Below are 18,259 nucleotides of genomic sequence, written 5' to 3'. Positions count from 1 at the left end.
TGACTGAAACGAACATAACAATGAGAACCAAAGGCGGTTAAAGGGTTGATTGTATGACTTATGGCTATTTAGGTATACACCAAAGTTCAACGTTTCAAATATATAAAATCTACCGTTTGACCGAATATATCCGACATAAGTTCACTATGGAAAGTTCAAAGGGAAACTAACTTATCCAGATGTATTTAATCTTTGCTTGTAAATCACATAGTTTTTCATGCATGTATATTTTAGATAGTTATTCCCCATTCATGTGGGGGATTGTTGGGTTTTATATAATAAAAGATGTGAATGGAAAATTGAGGGAAAAGATTTAAAGGGAAACGAAAAATTTGAAGTTGTTTCCTTTGCTAATGCTCTTTGTCCCTCATCGGAAAAAGGAAAGAAAATATTTGTACTTATATAGAGAAGCACATCTTCTAGCTCTTAAAGAATTGAGAAGAAGTGGTGCCTCGTACCGTGGACGTCGCTCGCTTGCTCGGCTTCGGCTTCGAATTCGGATTCGGTCAATTGATATGATTGATTGATAATATTTTGGACCAAATTTATTTCCCGTTTTCCGTTAATTCTTCCTGATATTTTCGCGGATAATTTCCTAACGCCTAACGGTCATTTTTGAAATTAAAATTCGCGACCAAATATAAACGTTTTCTGCCGAAACAGTACCTCATGTGAACAGGTACTTTCGCACTTATTCAACCCAGACTGTTTGGCTATAAATTCATAGGTTTGGTCTCATTTTCAGACCATAGAAATTTGCATATTCTCCCTTCTCTCTTCTGTATTTCTGCACTGTTCTTTTCAAAGAAAAACCGTAAGCATCAGTGTGGTTTACTGTCGTTTGTTGAGTTCGACGAAGTTCTGTAATTTTCATTGCTGTTATTACAGAATAGTTGTTCCGTTCTATCATGGGAGGAATTAATCCAACAACCTTAGACAACAGTGAGAGGATTAAATTTTTTAAGGAAACACAGTTTTCTGTTGGGCTCGGAATGTTATTCATCTAATTATATTTCTGTCTTTTGTTTATCATTTTATTTTGCAGAAATTATATTTTCGAATAGAGATACTAAGAAGCTTAAGGAATTTAACATTTTTTATATTCTGTATTCATCTTACTTTCTGCTTTGGGAGACTAAAATCCTAGTGATTTTCTACTCCCATTTTGGAGATTAATATCTTTGGATTTTATATTCCAGTGAGATTAAAGTCTTTGCGGCTTTCTACTCAATCCGAGATTAAAATCCTAGTGATTTTCTACTTTGTTGTTTGTATTCGATTTGAAGATACAAAAACTTCACCTACTTAGTAATTCTGGTTGTGTCAATTTCTTTTACAGAAAAATGACAACAAGTACGGAACAACAGAATGTTGCAATGGCTGCGTCTTCAAGTCGCACAACGCCTGCACCTGCGATGGCACCGTCAGAAAAACCCGAAAAGTTTGCCGGCGTGGATTTCAAGCGATGACAGCAGAAAATGTTCTTCTATCTAACCACACTTAGTTTGCACTGCTTTATCAGCGAGGACTTCCAGTTTTAGGAGAAGAAACTCCCGAAAATGAACGATTTGTGGTTACGGAGGCATGGAAGCATTCTGACTTCTTATGCAAAAACTATATTTTAAGTTGCTTGGAAGACGGCTTGTACAATGTTTATAGCGTCATGAAAACATCAATAGAGTTGTGGAATGCTTTTGAAAAGAAGTACAAGACTGAAGATGCTGGACTTAAGAAGTTTGTGGACGCCGAATTTCTGAATTTCAAAGTGGTTGATGGCAAATCTGTCATAACGCAAGTCCAAGAATTGCAAGTTATTGTTCATGACCTCCTTGCTGAAGGTATAAACCAAGTCAATATTTTTATTCAAGATATTGATTATTTTACTAATTATAAATTTATGATTGAAGGTATAGTCATAAATGAAGCGTTTTAAGTTACAACATTTATTGAAAAGTTGCCTCCGCTGTGGAAGGACTTTATGAATTACATGAAACATAAGCGCAATGAGATGACGCTTGAAGTCCTTATTGTTCGTCTATGGATTGAAGAGGACAACAAGGCTGCTGAAAAGAAGTCCTGTGGTAACTCAACAATAATGGGAGCAAATATTATTGGGGAAGCATCTACAAGCAACAGAAAGAGAAAGAAGCTGTCTGGTCCAAAGAATTACCCGAGCAAGAAAAGGTTCAAAGGTAATTGCCACAATTGTGGAAAGGTTGGACATAAAGTTATGGATTGTCGTGCAACAAAGAAGGACAAGAAGAAGAATCAAGCAAACATGGTTGAAAAGAATGATGAAATTGAGGACTTATGTGCCATGCTATCTGAATGCAGCTTGGTAGGAAATCCCAAGTAGCAGTGGATTGATTCTGGAGCCACTCGCCATGTTTGTGCTAAATAAGAGTTATTTGCCTCTTATGTTCCCGCAGGGCCCGACAAGACTATCTTTATGTGAAACTCCGCAACAGCAAAAACTGAAGGAGTTGGGAGGATAACTTTGAAGATGACTTCGGGCAAAGTTGTGACTCTAAATAATGTTTTCCATGTTCCTAAAATTCGCAAGAATTTGGTCTCTGCTGGACTTCTTATCAAGAATGGATTTAAGTGTGTGTTTGTTTCTAAAAAAAGTTGTAATAAGTAAGAATGATGTATATGTAGGAAAAGGCTACCTAACTAAGGGCCTTTTCAAGTTGAATGTAATAGTTATTTATATCAATAAAGTTCAAGCTTCTTCTTACTTACTTGAGTCAAATAATTTATGGCATGCACGTTTAGGTCACGTCAACTTCAAAACTGTACGAAAAATGATTAACTTAGAAGTATTGCCTAAATTTGAATGCGATAATTTGAAATGTCAAATATATATGGAATCTAAGTATGTTAAACATCCTTATAAGTCGGTAGAAAGGAATTCAAATCCTTTAGACTTAATTCACACAGATATTTGCAATATGAAGTCAATAATATCTCGCGGCGGAAAAACGTATTTCATAACTTTTATTGACGACAGTACAAGATATTGCTATATTTATTTATTTAATAGTAAAGATAAAGTAATTGAGGCATTCAAGCAATACAAAAATGAAGTTGAAACGCAACTAAACAAAAAGATCAAAATGATAAGAAGTGATTGGGGTGGTGAATATGAATCTCCTTTTCAAGAACTATGTTTGGAATATGGCATTATTCACCATACAACTGTCCCTTACTCACTGCAATCTAATAGAATTGCGAAAATAAAGAATAGAACATTAAAGGAGATGATGAATGCCTTGTTTATAAATTCGGTTTTACCCCAGAACTTGTGGGGGGAAGCTATTCTTACAGTTAATCAAATACTCAATCGAGTTCTCCATAGCAAAACGCAATCCATTCCATATGAAAAATGGAAATGTAGGAAACCCAAATTAAAATATTTTAAAGTGTGGGGGTGTTTGGCTAAAGTGCAAGTTCTTAAACCCAAAAGGGTGAAGATTGGACCGAAAACGGTTAATTATATTTTTATAGGATATGCAAGAAATAGTAAGGCATATCGTTTTTTAGTTCATAAATCAGAAAATACTGATATTCATATTAATACGATAATCGAATCCGATAATGCTGAATTCTTTGAGAATATTTATCCGTATAAAAATGAATGTGAGTCGTCTAGTGAAAATTCTAAGCGACCTTGAGAAGAAGCAAAAGAAAGTACGTTTAATGAGGAAAATCCAAGACGTAGTAAACGTCAAAGGACAACTACTTCCTTTAGACCAGACTTTCTAACATTTTTGTTGGAAAATGAGCCTCACACGTATAAAGAAGTAGTGTCTTCCTCGAAAGCACAATATTAGAAAGAGGCAGTCAATAGTGAGATAGAATATATATTAAGTAATCATACTTTGGTAATTGGTTGATCTTCCTCCAGGAAATAAACCTTTGGGTTCTAAGTGGATTTTCAAAAGGAAAACTAAAGCTGATGGTACTATTGACAAATATAAGACAAGATTAGTTGTTAAAGGGTTTAGACAACGAGAAGTTCTTGATTATTTTGATACATATTCACTGGTAACAAGGATTAAATCTATTCGGGTGTTAATAGCATTAGCCGTCATGTATGGTCTTGAAATCCATCAGATGGATGTGAAGACAACCTTCTTGAATGGAAATTTGGAGGAAGAAATTTATATGGAACAACCTGAAGGGTTCATGGTTTCCGAAAAATAAAAGAAGGTGTGCACGACTTGTTAAGTCACTTTACGGTTTGAAGGAAGCACCCAAATAATGGCATGCGAAATTTGACCAAACAATGTTGGCAAATGGATTTAAGATTAATAAATGTGTGATAAATGTATTTACATTAAAAACACTCCAAATCATATAGTCATTGTATGTTTATATGTTGATGATATGTTAATAATGAGCAAAGACATTGCGGATATAAATACTACTAAGCGTATGCTTGCTAGCACGTTTAATATGAAAGACTTAGGAGTTGCTGATTTAATTCTAGGAATTAAAATCCATAGGACTTCTCAAGGACTGTCATTGTCTCAATCTCATTACATTAAAATGGTACTGGAAAAATTCAAGTATTTGGATTTCAAAGTCGCAAAGACCCCGATTGATGTAAATGTGGCTCTTACAAAGAATTTAGGTCAAAGCAAATCTCAATTGGATTATGCTCGAGTGTTGGGAAGTTTAATGTATATCATGAATTGTACACGATTTTATATAGTTTGTGCAGTAAGTAAACTGAGTCATTACACAAGTAATCCTGACCAAACTCATTGGATGGCAATGAAACGTGTTTTGGGGTATCTAAAACATACCCACGATTATGCTTTGCATTACAGTAAGTGTCCTGCGGTAATTGAAGGATATAGTAATGGAAATTGGATCACTGGTTCATCAATAACAACGTCAACAAGTGAATATGTTTTTACAATTGGCGGAGGAGCAGTTTCTTGAAAATCATCCTAACAAACATGCATCACTCGCTCTAGAATGGAGTCTGAGGTTATAGCTTTAGATAAGGCTGGAGAAGAAGCTGAATGGCTCCGGAATTTCTTGGAAGATATTCCTTTTTGGCCCAAACGAGTGGCTCATATATGTATACATTGCGATAGTCAAGTGGCAATAGGAAGGGCTGGAAGCATTATGTATAACGGAAAATCTAGTCACATACGACAAAGACATAATACCGTTAAACAACTACTCTCTATTGGAATTATCACAATTAATTACATAAAGTTAAAAGATAATGGGTCGGATCTACTTACGAAAGGCCAAAATAGAGAGGTGGTTGATAAATCATCGAAGGGACTGGGACTATAGCCGAGGACAAGTCACTGTGACGGTAAATCTACCTAGAATACTGGAGATCCCAAGATCTAGGTTCAAGGAGATCAAACAAAGTCATTAGTGAGAGTTCAACATTGTCAAATAACATTGTGGTCTATTCTCGTGAAGAGACAATATTCAGTACCAAGGATAAAGCGTTAAGGCTTTTTAATGGTTTCTAAGTATGATACGGAGTATATCAAATAGTGTATCTATGGGATAACATGTTTAGGAATCACCTATATAAGTGTGAAGTGTAAGCCGATTCAAGGAGAATTCTGTAAGGTTAGTTCTCTACGCACTTATGAACCAGACGGTGTTCATGGCTGAAACGAACACAACAATGAGAACCAAAGGCGGTTAAAGGGTTGATTGTGGACTCATGGCTGTCTAGGTATACACCAAAGTTCGACGGTTCAAAGATATCAAATCTACCGATTGACCGAGTATATCCGACATAAGTTCACTATGGAAAGTTCAAAGGGAAACCTACTTATCCAGATTCTATTAATCTTTGCTTGTAAATCACACAGTTTTTCATGCATGCATATTTTAGATAGCCATTCCCCATTCATATGGAGGATTGTTGGGTTTTATATAATAAGAGGTGTGAATGAAAAATGGAGGAAAAAGATTTGGAGGGAAACGAAAAATTTGAAATTGTTTCCTTTGCTAATGCACTTTGTCTCTCATCGGAAAAAGGAAAGAAAATATTTGTGCTTATATAGAAAAGCGCATCTTCTAACTCTTAAAGAGTTGAGAAGAAGTGGTGCCTCGCGCCGTCGTCGTCGTCGCTCACTCGGCTTGGCTTCGGCTTCGGATTCGGATTCGGATTCGAAGCACTTTATCCCTCATCGGAAAAAGGAAAGAAAATTTTTGTGCTTATATAGAGAAGCACATCTTCTAGCTCTTAAAGAGTTGAGAAGAAGTGGTGCCTCGTGCCGTCGTCGTCGTCGATCGCTCGGCTCGGCTTCGGATTCGGATTCGGATAATTTCCCGTTTTCCGTTAATTTTTCCTGATATTTTCGCGGATAATTTCCTACGCCTAACGGTCGTTTTTGAAATTAAAATTCGCGACCAAATATAAACGTTTTCTGCCGAAACAGTACCTCATATGAACAAGTACTTTCGCACCTATTCAACCCATACTGTCTGGCTATAAATTCAGAGGTTTGGTCTCACTTTCAGACCACCGAAATTTGCACATTCTCCCCTCTTCCGTATTTCTGCACTGTTTTTTTCAAAGCAAAAAAGTAAGCATTAGTGTTGCTTACTGTCGTTTGTTGAGTTCGACGAAATTCTGTAATTTTCATTGCCGGTATTACAAAATAGTTGTTCCGTTCTATCATAGGAGGAATCAATCCAACAACCTTGGGCAACAATGAGGGGATTAAATTCTTTAAGGAAATACAGTTTTCTGTTGGGCTCGGAACGTTATTCAAATAATTATATTTCTGTCTTTTGTTTCTGATTTTATTTTGTAGAAATTATATTTTCGAATAGAGATACTAACATAATCACCCTTTGACAAAATTATCAATAAGTGTTAGTTATTGATTTGTGTATAATATGCATGTTTGGCTGTTAGCTATTGACTTGTTAATTAGGTCTAAACGAGAGGTTTTCTAATTATTAGTACTTGTGAACATTAGTTAGATAAGTATCAATTCTTGAAGCCCGCTACCAAGAGACATCTCAAAATGGGAAGGCTACAGCAATTTGTCTGTTATAGGTTTTTTTTTTCCCCACTTCCTTTTTCTCTTTGAATGATCTATTAAAGATTCTTAAAATCATTGGATACAGATGGAATAAGTTCTTGCCGCATCAACAATGACGGCAACCTTCTAAGTTGGACTTCATACTTTTTATTAGTTTAAGTAGCATTTTAAATATAAAATCACTTTCTATATACGTTGCTCCAATTCAGCCCAATATTGCAGTAACCATATTTATATCGGGTCGTGATCAATCTCAGGAGTTTTAGATTTTGCCTCCGAAAACCTGAATAAAGATCTATGGTGGGACACCGACTTTGGCATCATCTCACAATTTTTGGATATTAATGGTTACATACAAATACAACTATATCTTGTACAATTCCCCAATTTTCTCCAACATAACCGACCCATATGCAACATGACAGGTACTGATGTGTGAGGTCCATGAAATTTCTTAAATGTATACTCTACATTAGCTCTTTTCATCTGTTTGGAAAATAATTATAGATCAAGTTATGAGTTGCTAATGAGTGTAAAACACTATATGTTGCTAATATAAAAAGGAAAATCAAAGCTTTCTTCTTTTTCTCCTTTGTATCACAAAAGAATACAACAGTGACAGAAGGAAAATTGTAATGGGAAAACAAATAAAAGAAATGCACATCTACTGCTACTATCCTGATTAAATCCTTCTTGCCATGATAATCTACTTTTCTGCAAGCTAGCTTACAATATCATAAATATCATTAAAACAAAAACAAACTATTAGGTAGAAATCATTCTTAAGGCACCAGACCTCTGATTGCGTGGACTTTGAGGAGACGGATATTATGATTAATCATCAATATGCTGCATCAAGAAAACATCAACTGAGGCTACTGGGTTATTCAAAAATATGAATCAATAACCAACACAAACTAAAATCTTGAACTGCAAGTGTGAAACACTTACTCCTCCAATTAGTCAGCTAAGAAAGAGGAGGCAAAAAGATCTTGGATGAAAACAGCTCTTCCAGTAGCCTGTCTTATCCTCTTTTCTCGCTCTTCCGCACTTAGTGAAGGGTCAAAACTGCAAGAAAATGAAGACAGAAAGATAAAGATTTTGGTGGAATAGACGATATAAGATTTTGATCTCGCGTTAACAACCACAAGGATTATTAATGGGAGCTATTTTTTGTCTCGCATTTGACTTCTTGCACTGTCAAGACCCTTTTTTTCTATAACCAAGAAATCCTCGAGGGCCTGTGGTCCACTGTCCGAAACTCAGTGGATAATGGGCCCACCCGTCTATCCTTCTCCACTTAAATATCAAGCTTTTATCTGCGGCATGATTCGAACCCGTGACATGCGCCCAACCCGCACATGATGCCTTGCGCTTTTACCACTAAACCAAAACCTTGGAGGCATGTCAGGATCTTCTTTCAATACACATTGTTGGATAACATCAACTACACCAAGTTGATAATACAAGAGCTAAAGAGACAACCAGAAAATTTGGTAGATTTACACTGCAAAGGCAAATAGATAGCATCACTACCTTAACTTCCATATATGTTGTGGTGTCACATTCTTCGTAGTAGAGTCCTCAACAGTGGATGAAACAGATTTTGAAATTTCCTCTGCTTCAATTGTGGGGAAGTTCAAAGCTAGAGAAGAAAGGAAGGGGTCGTTGGCTGCGGTGGTTGATGTTGTACTGCTTGATCGGTATCCACTGCCTCCTAGAAGTACCTGCAAATGAGCTTCACGGAGATCTCTACCTAGTAGAGAGAGTGCCTGACTGCTGGGAATTGCAACTCTACGTAATCTACGCCGCCGCTGCATGTGTTTCAGAGTTAAAGAAAATTCACCAGGATAAGAGATTCTTACAGTGTGAAAGTACTAGCAGCATACTGTTTCAACAACACGTTATCTTCATAGAATAATAGTAAATTGAAAAGGATATTCTTAGTAAGTGACCATGTTGCACTGTGATGTGACTTAGCATGTCCCTGGAAACTTTATGAGAACAAATGGGACAGACCTGCAACAGAAGGCGGACAAAATAGGTAAATAATTATCTAGCACGTAAGACCCACTACAACATAAAATTTGACGAATAATTAGATGGTGAAATCCATAACTTTGCAAACATAGTATGCTGCGACATTGTCCATCACATTCCTCAGGAAATTGCATTTGTAAAGGTAAGAGAAGAAAGAAATAAAGAACTGAAGGCTACATATTCCTCAGGTACTAGAGTAGATGAAAAAGAGATTCTTCTAGCCTTTCAAGCAGATGTAAAAAACTAAGGAAATGCTTTAATGAACTAAAATGCACAACTCAATCTTAGATTAAGAGCAAAATTCTGCTGGGCTGGAGAGGCAGTATGGGACTAAGCAACTTTAAAATACAAATTATTGAGTATTGAAATGAAACTGCCCAAAATGAGTGGAACAAATATAGAGGATTCATAAAACCAATCCCGACTAGTTTGGAATTGAGGCACAACCATTGTTGTTGGAAAAGGCACTAGAGATGACACTTAATGCTTGTGTAATCCTCAGCCACATATCAAGATGTGCACTTCAATAGCAAATCTAGAAGCGAACGCTCCTATAATCTGATGCCTTGGCTTCTATACATTCACATTTGATAACAATATCCCCAGCTATAGAAATTACTATTAAATAGGATTGTTCTTTCTATTGCAATTTCTTTGTTTATCTCTAGTTTCTGTTTATACATCCTTTTTTATAAGCATTTTCTGTTTATACACTCTACAATAGAGTGAAATGGAACTCTGTATCCAATTAATGCTGAAGAAATACTGATCGGAAGATCCTCAATTTTGGTACTAGGTGAAAGAGATACAACAGAAATGGTCCCACAGCAAGGAAAAAATGGCAATACCATATGCTCTCATTTCCACTTTAAGAAAAAGTAATAAAGGTTCGGAAATTGTGCAAATGAAAGACAACTTCTCCTAATATTCTAAACATGTTTTTTTAAGCGCAGAGCACATGAGGGAGTGACAGCCAACTAAATGTTGTAACGCGAATAGACGACTATCCTTTGATAGGAGATATGAAATCAAAGACTGAGACGCTATATTGATCAATTAACCAACTACAATCACAAGGATTTTGAGATCCCTTACATTAACCTTAACTATACTTTTAGAACTAGGTCAGCAACGTAAAGGATCCTCCGGAAAATTGTGAAAGTTAGAAAAGCATGTGGGCTATATGATATCTCTATAAAGGTTTGAAATGATTTGACATTCAATCCTGACAATGGTTCAATTTCTACAAGGCTGCCATCACCTTAAATAGCATGCATCTCAATTAGTTGAAGTGCCTTGGAGAGGTTGGAGTAGCATGCCTTATCAAGCTTCTCGATGTTATATTGTTGAAGTTCCTTGGAAAGGCCGGAGTAGCATACTTTAGCTTTTCAACCTTATACTAAGGAATTGAAAGATGCCTAGCGAAGGAAGATAGATTATGTCGGTTCCAGTTATAGAATAAGGAGATGTTCAATGTTATTCGAATTGTTACGGGCTGCCTTCATGCAATGGCTCGGAGCCCATGACGTTCCCTTACATGGTAAGGAGCACAACGAGACTTTGAGAAAGAGCAAAAACGCATAGACTTAGAGACATTACAGGGATTACGTAGACTCAGTTCGGATATGTATAGTAGATCCAAAGCAAAAGCTTCATGTTAGCTAAGAAGAATAGGAATTTATATGGAGAAAAATCAGGATCTTTACGGGATACTCATTAACCTAGAGAAAGCGTATGATACTCAAAAAAATTACTGTGTGGGTACTGAAGAAGAAATGAATTCAAAAAAATTACTGAGTGAGTACTGAAGAAGAAATGAATTTATACCTAAGTATATGTAATGCGAGAACACTAACTACTACGTAGTTTCCCATAACCATGAGTTTACACCTATCTGCTTACCTTAAAGATGGTCAACCTTGGTAGACTTCAGTGGATAATTTAGGCCGAGTAAGCACACAACTTTTAACACTCTTTAATACTGACTAGTTTAGCTAATGAAAATTTTGACTTCCTCTGCTACTAGAACAAAGGTTTAACTCAAGCACGGTTATTTATGCGCCAAGAACAAATTATACCACCTTCCTGCCACTCATGGTTAAGCCGGTGGGTTTAAGCATAAATTACCTTTATGAGAACTTAATCTGGTCTTACCAAAAAACTTATCTTTGTCAAACCAATGGTGCCAATATCTTTATAATAGCTTATGCAAGAGTAATTAGTGACCAATCAAGACTGTAAATTTGTAGATATTTACCCTGTATATGTGTTTAGAAGCGACTTATTTCAAAGAAATGGAAAGAACACCGCGGATTCAAATTTAAATTTGCGCCAAAAAGGAATCGGATTAAAAATCTTGGATAAGATAGCCCCAAAATCAAAACTTTTTAACAAAATAAGCCAATCCAAACCATAAATCAAACATTGAAACGAAATGAAATGGCATAAGAAAAAGCTATAATGATTTGCAAAAAGAAACTCACAGTGACTTTGGACTCGCAAGAATGTTCCTCTTCAAGATGGGAACAAAGAGAGGCAATATCAAAATCCTCGTAGCAATACGGGCATGGGAAATCAGGTCGGATCTCTTCTTCAACCTCGAAATCATCTATGCTCAGCCTATCTACTTCACCCCCAAAATCATGCAAAAACAAAAAAAATCAAAGAACCAAAAAATAAAAAAAAATATCTCATTTTTTTCCTGGACAGATCAATGAAAAGCAATAAAATCCAAAGGAAAAAACACAAACCCAGTTGAGAACTTGGATGATTGTAGGAATTGTGTTGCTGTAAATTCAACTGCCGCTTTGCAGCTGCAAGACGAGAGGTCCAGAAATCTGAATCCATGGAGAAATGAAGAAAGAGAGAGAAATGGCTTTGAGCTGAAAATGAAGAATAAAGCCAAAAACAGAAAAAAGGAAATTATATTTTCCTTGATATTGATGTAATTTTTAAAACATTATTCTTGGAATTAAAATTATCTATATTTTTCAATGGGTGTTGAAAAAGTGCCCTGTTTTGACTTTTTTCTCTCTTGCTGGTGATGCATGTTCATCTAAAATAGATCAATTTTATTATTAATAATAATAATTCTGAATTGTTTAATGGTTTGGGAAGGAGTGGTTATGGTGGTTTTGGTGATTGGGATGGGAAGAGTAAATTATTAAGTAATGTGTAAAGAGAGAAGGGGACATGACAGGTGACAGTAGGCTTACGTAGCGAGAAATATGTTGGATTTTTCAAATCGTATAGTATACTGGTACTTAGGTCATGTGAATCCATTTAATTGTGCACGAAATTTAAAAAAAGAGATAAGTCTTTTTTAATTTATGGTATAGAATAAAGCACATATATTTTGTGTGGCTATAAATCGTTGCATAAAGGTAAATTATTTTCAAATAAAGAAAGAGATCATTCCTTTTGACACGAACTAAAAAGAAAATAGGTTCACATAAATTATCGGAGGGGTACTATTTATCGCAGGTGACAATGACAATTTACCCAAATGCATAGCTGAGTTCACAGGAAAGTATTAACTACTTCAGTTTTAGGGGTGTCACTTGGAAGCATTAACTACTTTCATGGATATTTAAAAATCGATTAAATTGACCGAATCGTATCGTATCGTACCGAATTAATTTTTAGATTTTTTTAAATAAAATTATAAATTTTTATATAAATCTATAACCGTATCGATAATTATGGTAGTTTTTTATTTTATGAAAATAAATTTAAAAAAAACCGAACTATACCAAATATATTTTGAAAATAAAAATAAAAATAATATATATATATATATATATATATATAAATAATATATATATATATATATATATATATATATATATATATATATATATATATATATATATATATATATATATATATTTAAAAATAATAATACATTAAATTTTCCCGTGGGCCTGGAAATTATGAACACGATTACAAGTCAACAAGTAATTAAACTCAAAATCATAATTCCCAACATATTGTGCTACTCATGTTAAAACTAAACTATTTTCAGCATATTCACTATTGTCCGACCCTTTTCCGGACCCTGCGCATAGCGGGAGTTTAGTGCATGTCACGACCCAAAATTCTAACATGTCGTGATGGCGCCTATTTCGATACTAGACAAGCCGACAATCTCAATAAATCATAATTTCTTAAAGTTTAAAAAAAAACATAATAATTTGAGTTTAATAAAAGGCCTCGCAATTTCCGATACAAACACTCCCAAAACCTGGTGTCACTGAGCACATGAGCATCTAATATGAATACAAGTCCGGAAAATACGGTCTATAATAGTATAAGGCCAAATACAGTAAATAAGGAGATATGGAAGGAGAAACAAGGTCTGCGAAACACGACATCTACTTCTGAATCTCCGAAAAATTAACTGTGTGCGAGAATCAACACCCGTTATGAACGGGAACACCTGGATCTGCACACAAAGTGCATGGTGCAGTATGAGTACAACCAACTCAGTAAGTAACAATAATAAATAAAGAACTGAAGATAATGATGAGCTACACAGTTATAGTTCACTTTCAGTAATTACAGCAAAGAATAGACATGCATTCAAATCCAGCAGTTTAAGTCAAATCAATTTTATGCAGTTCAAGTTCATATAATCCGGATATAAAAATCTTTCAGATAATTCCACAACAATGACAGATAGCAACTAAGTGCAACAACAAATGAAAAGCAAGTACAGACTCTCAGGCAAGAGTCACTCAACTCGTCACAATAGCTCAACCACTCGGCTCCCAGCCCTCAACACTCACACTCAATGGGTACCCGCGCTCATTGGGGGTGTTCAGACTCCGGATGGGCTCCTACAGCCCAAGCGCTATAATCTGCACGGACAACTCACGTACTGCACAGACAACTCATGTGCCATAATATAAATATCCAGATCCGCACGGACAACTCACGTGCTATATTATAATATTTGGATCCGCACGGACAACTCACATGCTATAATAATATATCTCACAATCAGGCCCTCGGCCTTGCTCAGTCATAAATCTCTCCAGTCTCTCGGGCTCTCAGAAATCAGGAAATCAGCCCAAACAACAATGATATGATGCATCGATAATGAACAATAGAGACTGAGATAAAATAATCAAGTAAACTGTGACTGAATATAAACAACAATTAAGTAGATAGTTCAACATGCACACAACCTCTATGGGTCCCAACAGTACCAACATATAGCCTAAATATGGTTTCTAACATGACTTATAGTCAAATTTTCACAACTTATAGAGAGCACATAGTTATCAACAAGTTATTCACCTTTACAGTTTCCACGGGACGGACCAAGTCACAATCCCCTCTGTGCACGCCCACACGCCCGTCACCTAACATGTGCGTCATCTCCAAATTAATCACATGATACCAAATTCTGGGATTTCATACCCTCAGGACGAGATTTAAAATTATTACTTACCTCAACAGCGTAGAACTCCTACTCCGGAATACTCTTTCCTCTCAAACCGGCCTCCAAATGACCCGAATCTAATCACAAGCAGTACAATACCATTAATATATGCTAAAGGAATCAATTCCACAAGAAAACTACTAAATTAGACTCAAAACCCGAAACTGGCTCAAACCCGGCCCCCGGGCCAACGCCTCGAAATCTGACAAAAATCACAAAACCCGAAAGCACATTCACTCACGAGTCTAGCCATACCAAATTCATCAAAATCCGACATCATTTGCTCCCTCAAATCCCCAACTTACTCTCTCCAAAATTCCAAGCCCTAACTCTCTTTTCACTTCAAAAATTCTACTAATTAGGTGAGAAAACAACGGAAAAACACCATAGCTAGGAGTATTAGAGCTCAAGCAACTTACCTCTGTGAAAACTCTTGAATCCCCTTCAAAAGTTACTCCAAAAGCTCCAAGGTTCGACTTGAAAATGGTGGAAATGAACAAAAATTCGCGAAGTCTTCTATCTATTGGTTCTGCCCAGGTTTTCGCACTTGTAGCTCCAAAATGCGCACCTGCGAAGCAGCTTTTGCGCACATATCTCCGCATCTGCGGAAAAATTACTTAAGTGCCCATCTCCGCACCTGCGCTCCCTATCCGCTTCTGCAACCTCGCAGGTGCAGAAAAGACCTCGCACCTGCGGCCACTGCCAGTCCTCCTCATTTCCGCATCTGCGACTGAGCCTCGCATCTGTGGGCTCGCAGATGCGACCACTTCTACGCACCTGCGGTTCCAGCCCAGGTCCTCTATGTCCGCATATGCGGCTTACCAAGCGCACCAACGACCTCGCACCTGCGGCTTCCCCTCCACAGGTGCAGAAATACTAGTAGCAGCAGCTTCAGGTGCAATTTTTCAACTTCAAACAATCCATTAACCACCCGGAATCACCCCGAGGCCCTTGGGACCTCAACCAAACATACCAACACATCCCATGACATCATACGAACTTAGTCGAGCCTTCGAATCACTCAAAATAATATCAAAACACCAAATGACCCTCGGATTCAAGCCTAATAACTTCTAAATTTCCAAATTCCACCAATGATGCCGAAACCTACCAAACCACGTCTGAATGACCTCAAATTTTACATACACATCACAAATGAAACCACGAACCTACTCCAATTTTCGAAAATCCATTCCAACCCCGATATCAAATTTTCCACTGCCGACGAAAAATCGCCAAATTTCTAACTTTCGCCAATTCAAGCCTAATTCCACTACAGACCTCCAACTCACATTTTGGACGCACTCCTAAGTCCAATATCACCTAACGGAGCTAACAGAACCATCAAAGTTCAAATCCGAGATCGTTTACACATAAGTCAACATTCAGTTGACTTTTCCAACTTAAGCTTCTACTTTAGAGACTAAGTGTCTCAATTCACCCCGAAACCACTCCGGACCCGAACTAACTAACCCGATATAACACAATATAGCTGAAGGACACAAATAGAAGCAGAAATGGGAGAAACGGGGCTATAACTCTCGAAACGACCGGCTGGGTCGTTACATCTTCCCCCACTAAACATACGTTCGTCCTCGAACGTGCTAGGAGTTGTTTCCAGGCCATCAAATCACTATTCCATCTTACCATGCACGTACCCGGGGGTGATCTCACGTCACCCTATTCTATATAGGCTTGACCACACAACATAACTGAAAATCATTAATTTAACCTTAGCCCAAAAACCTTGGAGCCAAATTTCTAACATCCAGAATTCTTTTCAAGACCCGAACCTTACGTTTGCTCACTGTATAAGTCCGAACGAGATGAATCGAGCCATAACTATAACCATAGATATAATCTTCTAACATATTACACAACTCGCATGCTCGTGGCACCATTCCTGATCACAGTAACTACTCCCAAAACCAACCAAGTTCTAGTATTAAACCCCATATCAAACCAAACATCACCCCAAAAACTTCGTACATTGTTGATAATAAAAGAAACACGCAGAATCTCGTAACCCCTTATCAGATCAGCAAGTCATGGAACTCTCTCGCCCCAACCAGAACCATAATCCCTTTCTTAGATGACTTTTAATGTCGTCTTCCCAAATATACCGTAATCAAACCTGACAGTACCCATTCGAGGTCCAACGACCTTATATTATTAAACACAACTATCCCACAGACATGCCATACCAATATAACTCAGAGCCATAAATTGTGCGATCTGTGCGCTAATACGCAATAATTCAAATGTACCCAGTCATGGAAAATGACTCAAATGAGAGAACTGCCCAGCCAGATTAACAAGTACCGCCACAAAGAAATGCTGAAAATCCATCACACACCGTAGAACCATCTCACGATTCTAACACAAGGTTCATACCTTAACATAAACTCTACTGCAATGCGCGACCCCATCCAAATGCTAGTCCATATTATCTACCTCGAGTCACCCTGCTCAAAAATTAATAACGACGGAGAGGCAAATGACAAAATGCCACACGAAACCTGAAGGAACATAACCATTACGCAATCAATCATTCAATACCCAAATACCCATCTCGCTCGAATTCCGCCATGAGGCCCCCAATAGAACCGCACCATGTGTGCACATAACCAATGAACCACAACTCCTCGTAGCATAAAGGAGTAACCCATAGATCATTTCAGAACACGAATAAGTTCAACATCAACCGAATGTCACATCCTTCAATAATAGCAGTATGGAGCCAACCATTTCGACTCGGTGTAGAATACACATCTTAATTGGGCCTACTCATGGACCCCCAAATCAACTCTGCTCACCCACAAATAGATAAATAACCCTCCAAAAATCTACGACGACTGAATCATAATACATACTATCATCTGGCTAGCTTCGACCACGACTTCACAGTCAACAACCATGAAACAATCTGCTCCTGACAACTCCTAGTCTCCAAATCCATAAAACACACAAACCACTATTTATGGTCCCATCTCCACCACCCGAATGTCTAACACATCTCTTGTACACGATCATCCCACGAGGAATACTTCCCACATTATTTCGTGCCACATAGCAGCGTCTTAAAATCAGCAGTCGATCAACCAGGAAAGTGTCGCAATACCTATGAAATATCCATAATTCAAAACATAGTGCGCCTTTTGAAATGTACACTCTCATCAAGCCATACCAAATAGTAATATCATTTACCTAGTCATCTGAAACCATCCATGCTGCCTAAGAATTTTATGACCTTTCCTTCAAAACTGAACTGTGATCTCGCTCATGTAAATCTCAATCCCACACAACACACCACATCTACCATGCCATCCTGTGAAGAGTAACAAAATCTCATAATCAACTCTGAGTCACAAGCAGAATACATACTTGATCAGTCATAAACCTTCCATTTGATCTCATCCCAAAGAAAATCCCAATACACAACATATTCCTCACGCCGGTAGAAAATATACTCCTCGAACCGTGATAAAAACCATTGAGAACTCTTTGAAATCCATTTGTACACAACCAAGCTATTAGAACCGAATCTCTCTAACTCAACCCAGCCACGCAGGTCGCCAAATCCAAGAATATTGCCACAAAGCACCTGTAGAAAACCTCCACATCATAAGCACCCAAAAGAACCAATCATATCTATTACCATACTGATCCAGCATGTTACCCATTTGTCCTATTCTCTCTGAGTTTCTTCTGAATCACCCTCAGGTTGATATTT

General features: G+C 37.2%; 2 protein-coding genes across 6 annotated transcripts; one reads left to right on the top strand and one right to left on the bottom strand.

Moving 5' to 3' along the window:
* Window positions 1-4,398: 4,398 nt before the first annotated feature.
* LOC138905024 (secreted RxLR effector protein 161-like) lies at window positions 4,399-4,950 on the top strand. The gene has a single exon (XM_070193528.1). It carries the CDS (start codon window positions 4,399-4,401, stop codon window positions 4,948-4,950), a length of 552 nt encoding a protein of 183 aa, XP_070049629.1.
* A 2,646-nt stretch (window positions 4,951-7,596) lies between these two features.
* LOC104113770 (protein DEHYDRATION-INDUCED 19 homolog 4-like) lies at window positions 7,597-12,108 on the bottom strand. Of its 5 annotated transcripts, none has more exons than XM_070195541.1 (6): window positions 11,831-12,108; window positions 11,564-11,703; window positions 8,982-9,059; window positions 8,577-8,860; window positions 7,992-8,108; window positions 7,597-7,909 (listed from the first exon to the last, which is right to left on the bottom strand). In XM_070195541.1, exons 1-5 carry the CDS (start codon window positions 11,925-11,927, stop codon window positions 8,000-8,002), a joined length of 708 nt encoding a protein of 235 aa, XP_070051642.1. In that variant the 5' UTR covers window positions 11,928-12,108; the 3' UTR covers window positions 7,597-7,909; window positions 7,992-7,999. The 5 variants fall into 5 exon arrangements, with proteins under 5 accessions (XP_070051642.1, XP_009622349.1, XP_070051641.1 ...); XM_009624054.4 differs by having other exon boundaries at window positions 7,597-7,889; XM_070195540.1 differs by having other exon boundaries at window positions 7,597-7,889; window positions 8,577-8,870; window positions 8,992-9,059; window positions 11,564-11,706; window positions 11,831-12,045.
* Window positions 12,109-18,259: the final 6,151 nt, after the last annotated feature.

The sequence above is a fragment of the Nicotiana tomentosiformis genome, chromosome 2, assembly GCF_000390325.3.
Source record: "Nicotiana tomentosiformis chromosome 2, ASM39032v3, whole genome shotgun sequence".
NCBI lineage: Eukaryota > Viridiplantae > Streptophyta > Magnoliopsida > Solanales > Solanaceae > Nicotiana > Nicotiana tomentosiformis.
The sequence above is the reverse complement of the archived record's forward strand: the minus strand, read 5'-3'. Positions and strand labels throughout refer to the sequence as shown.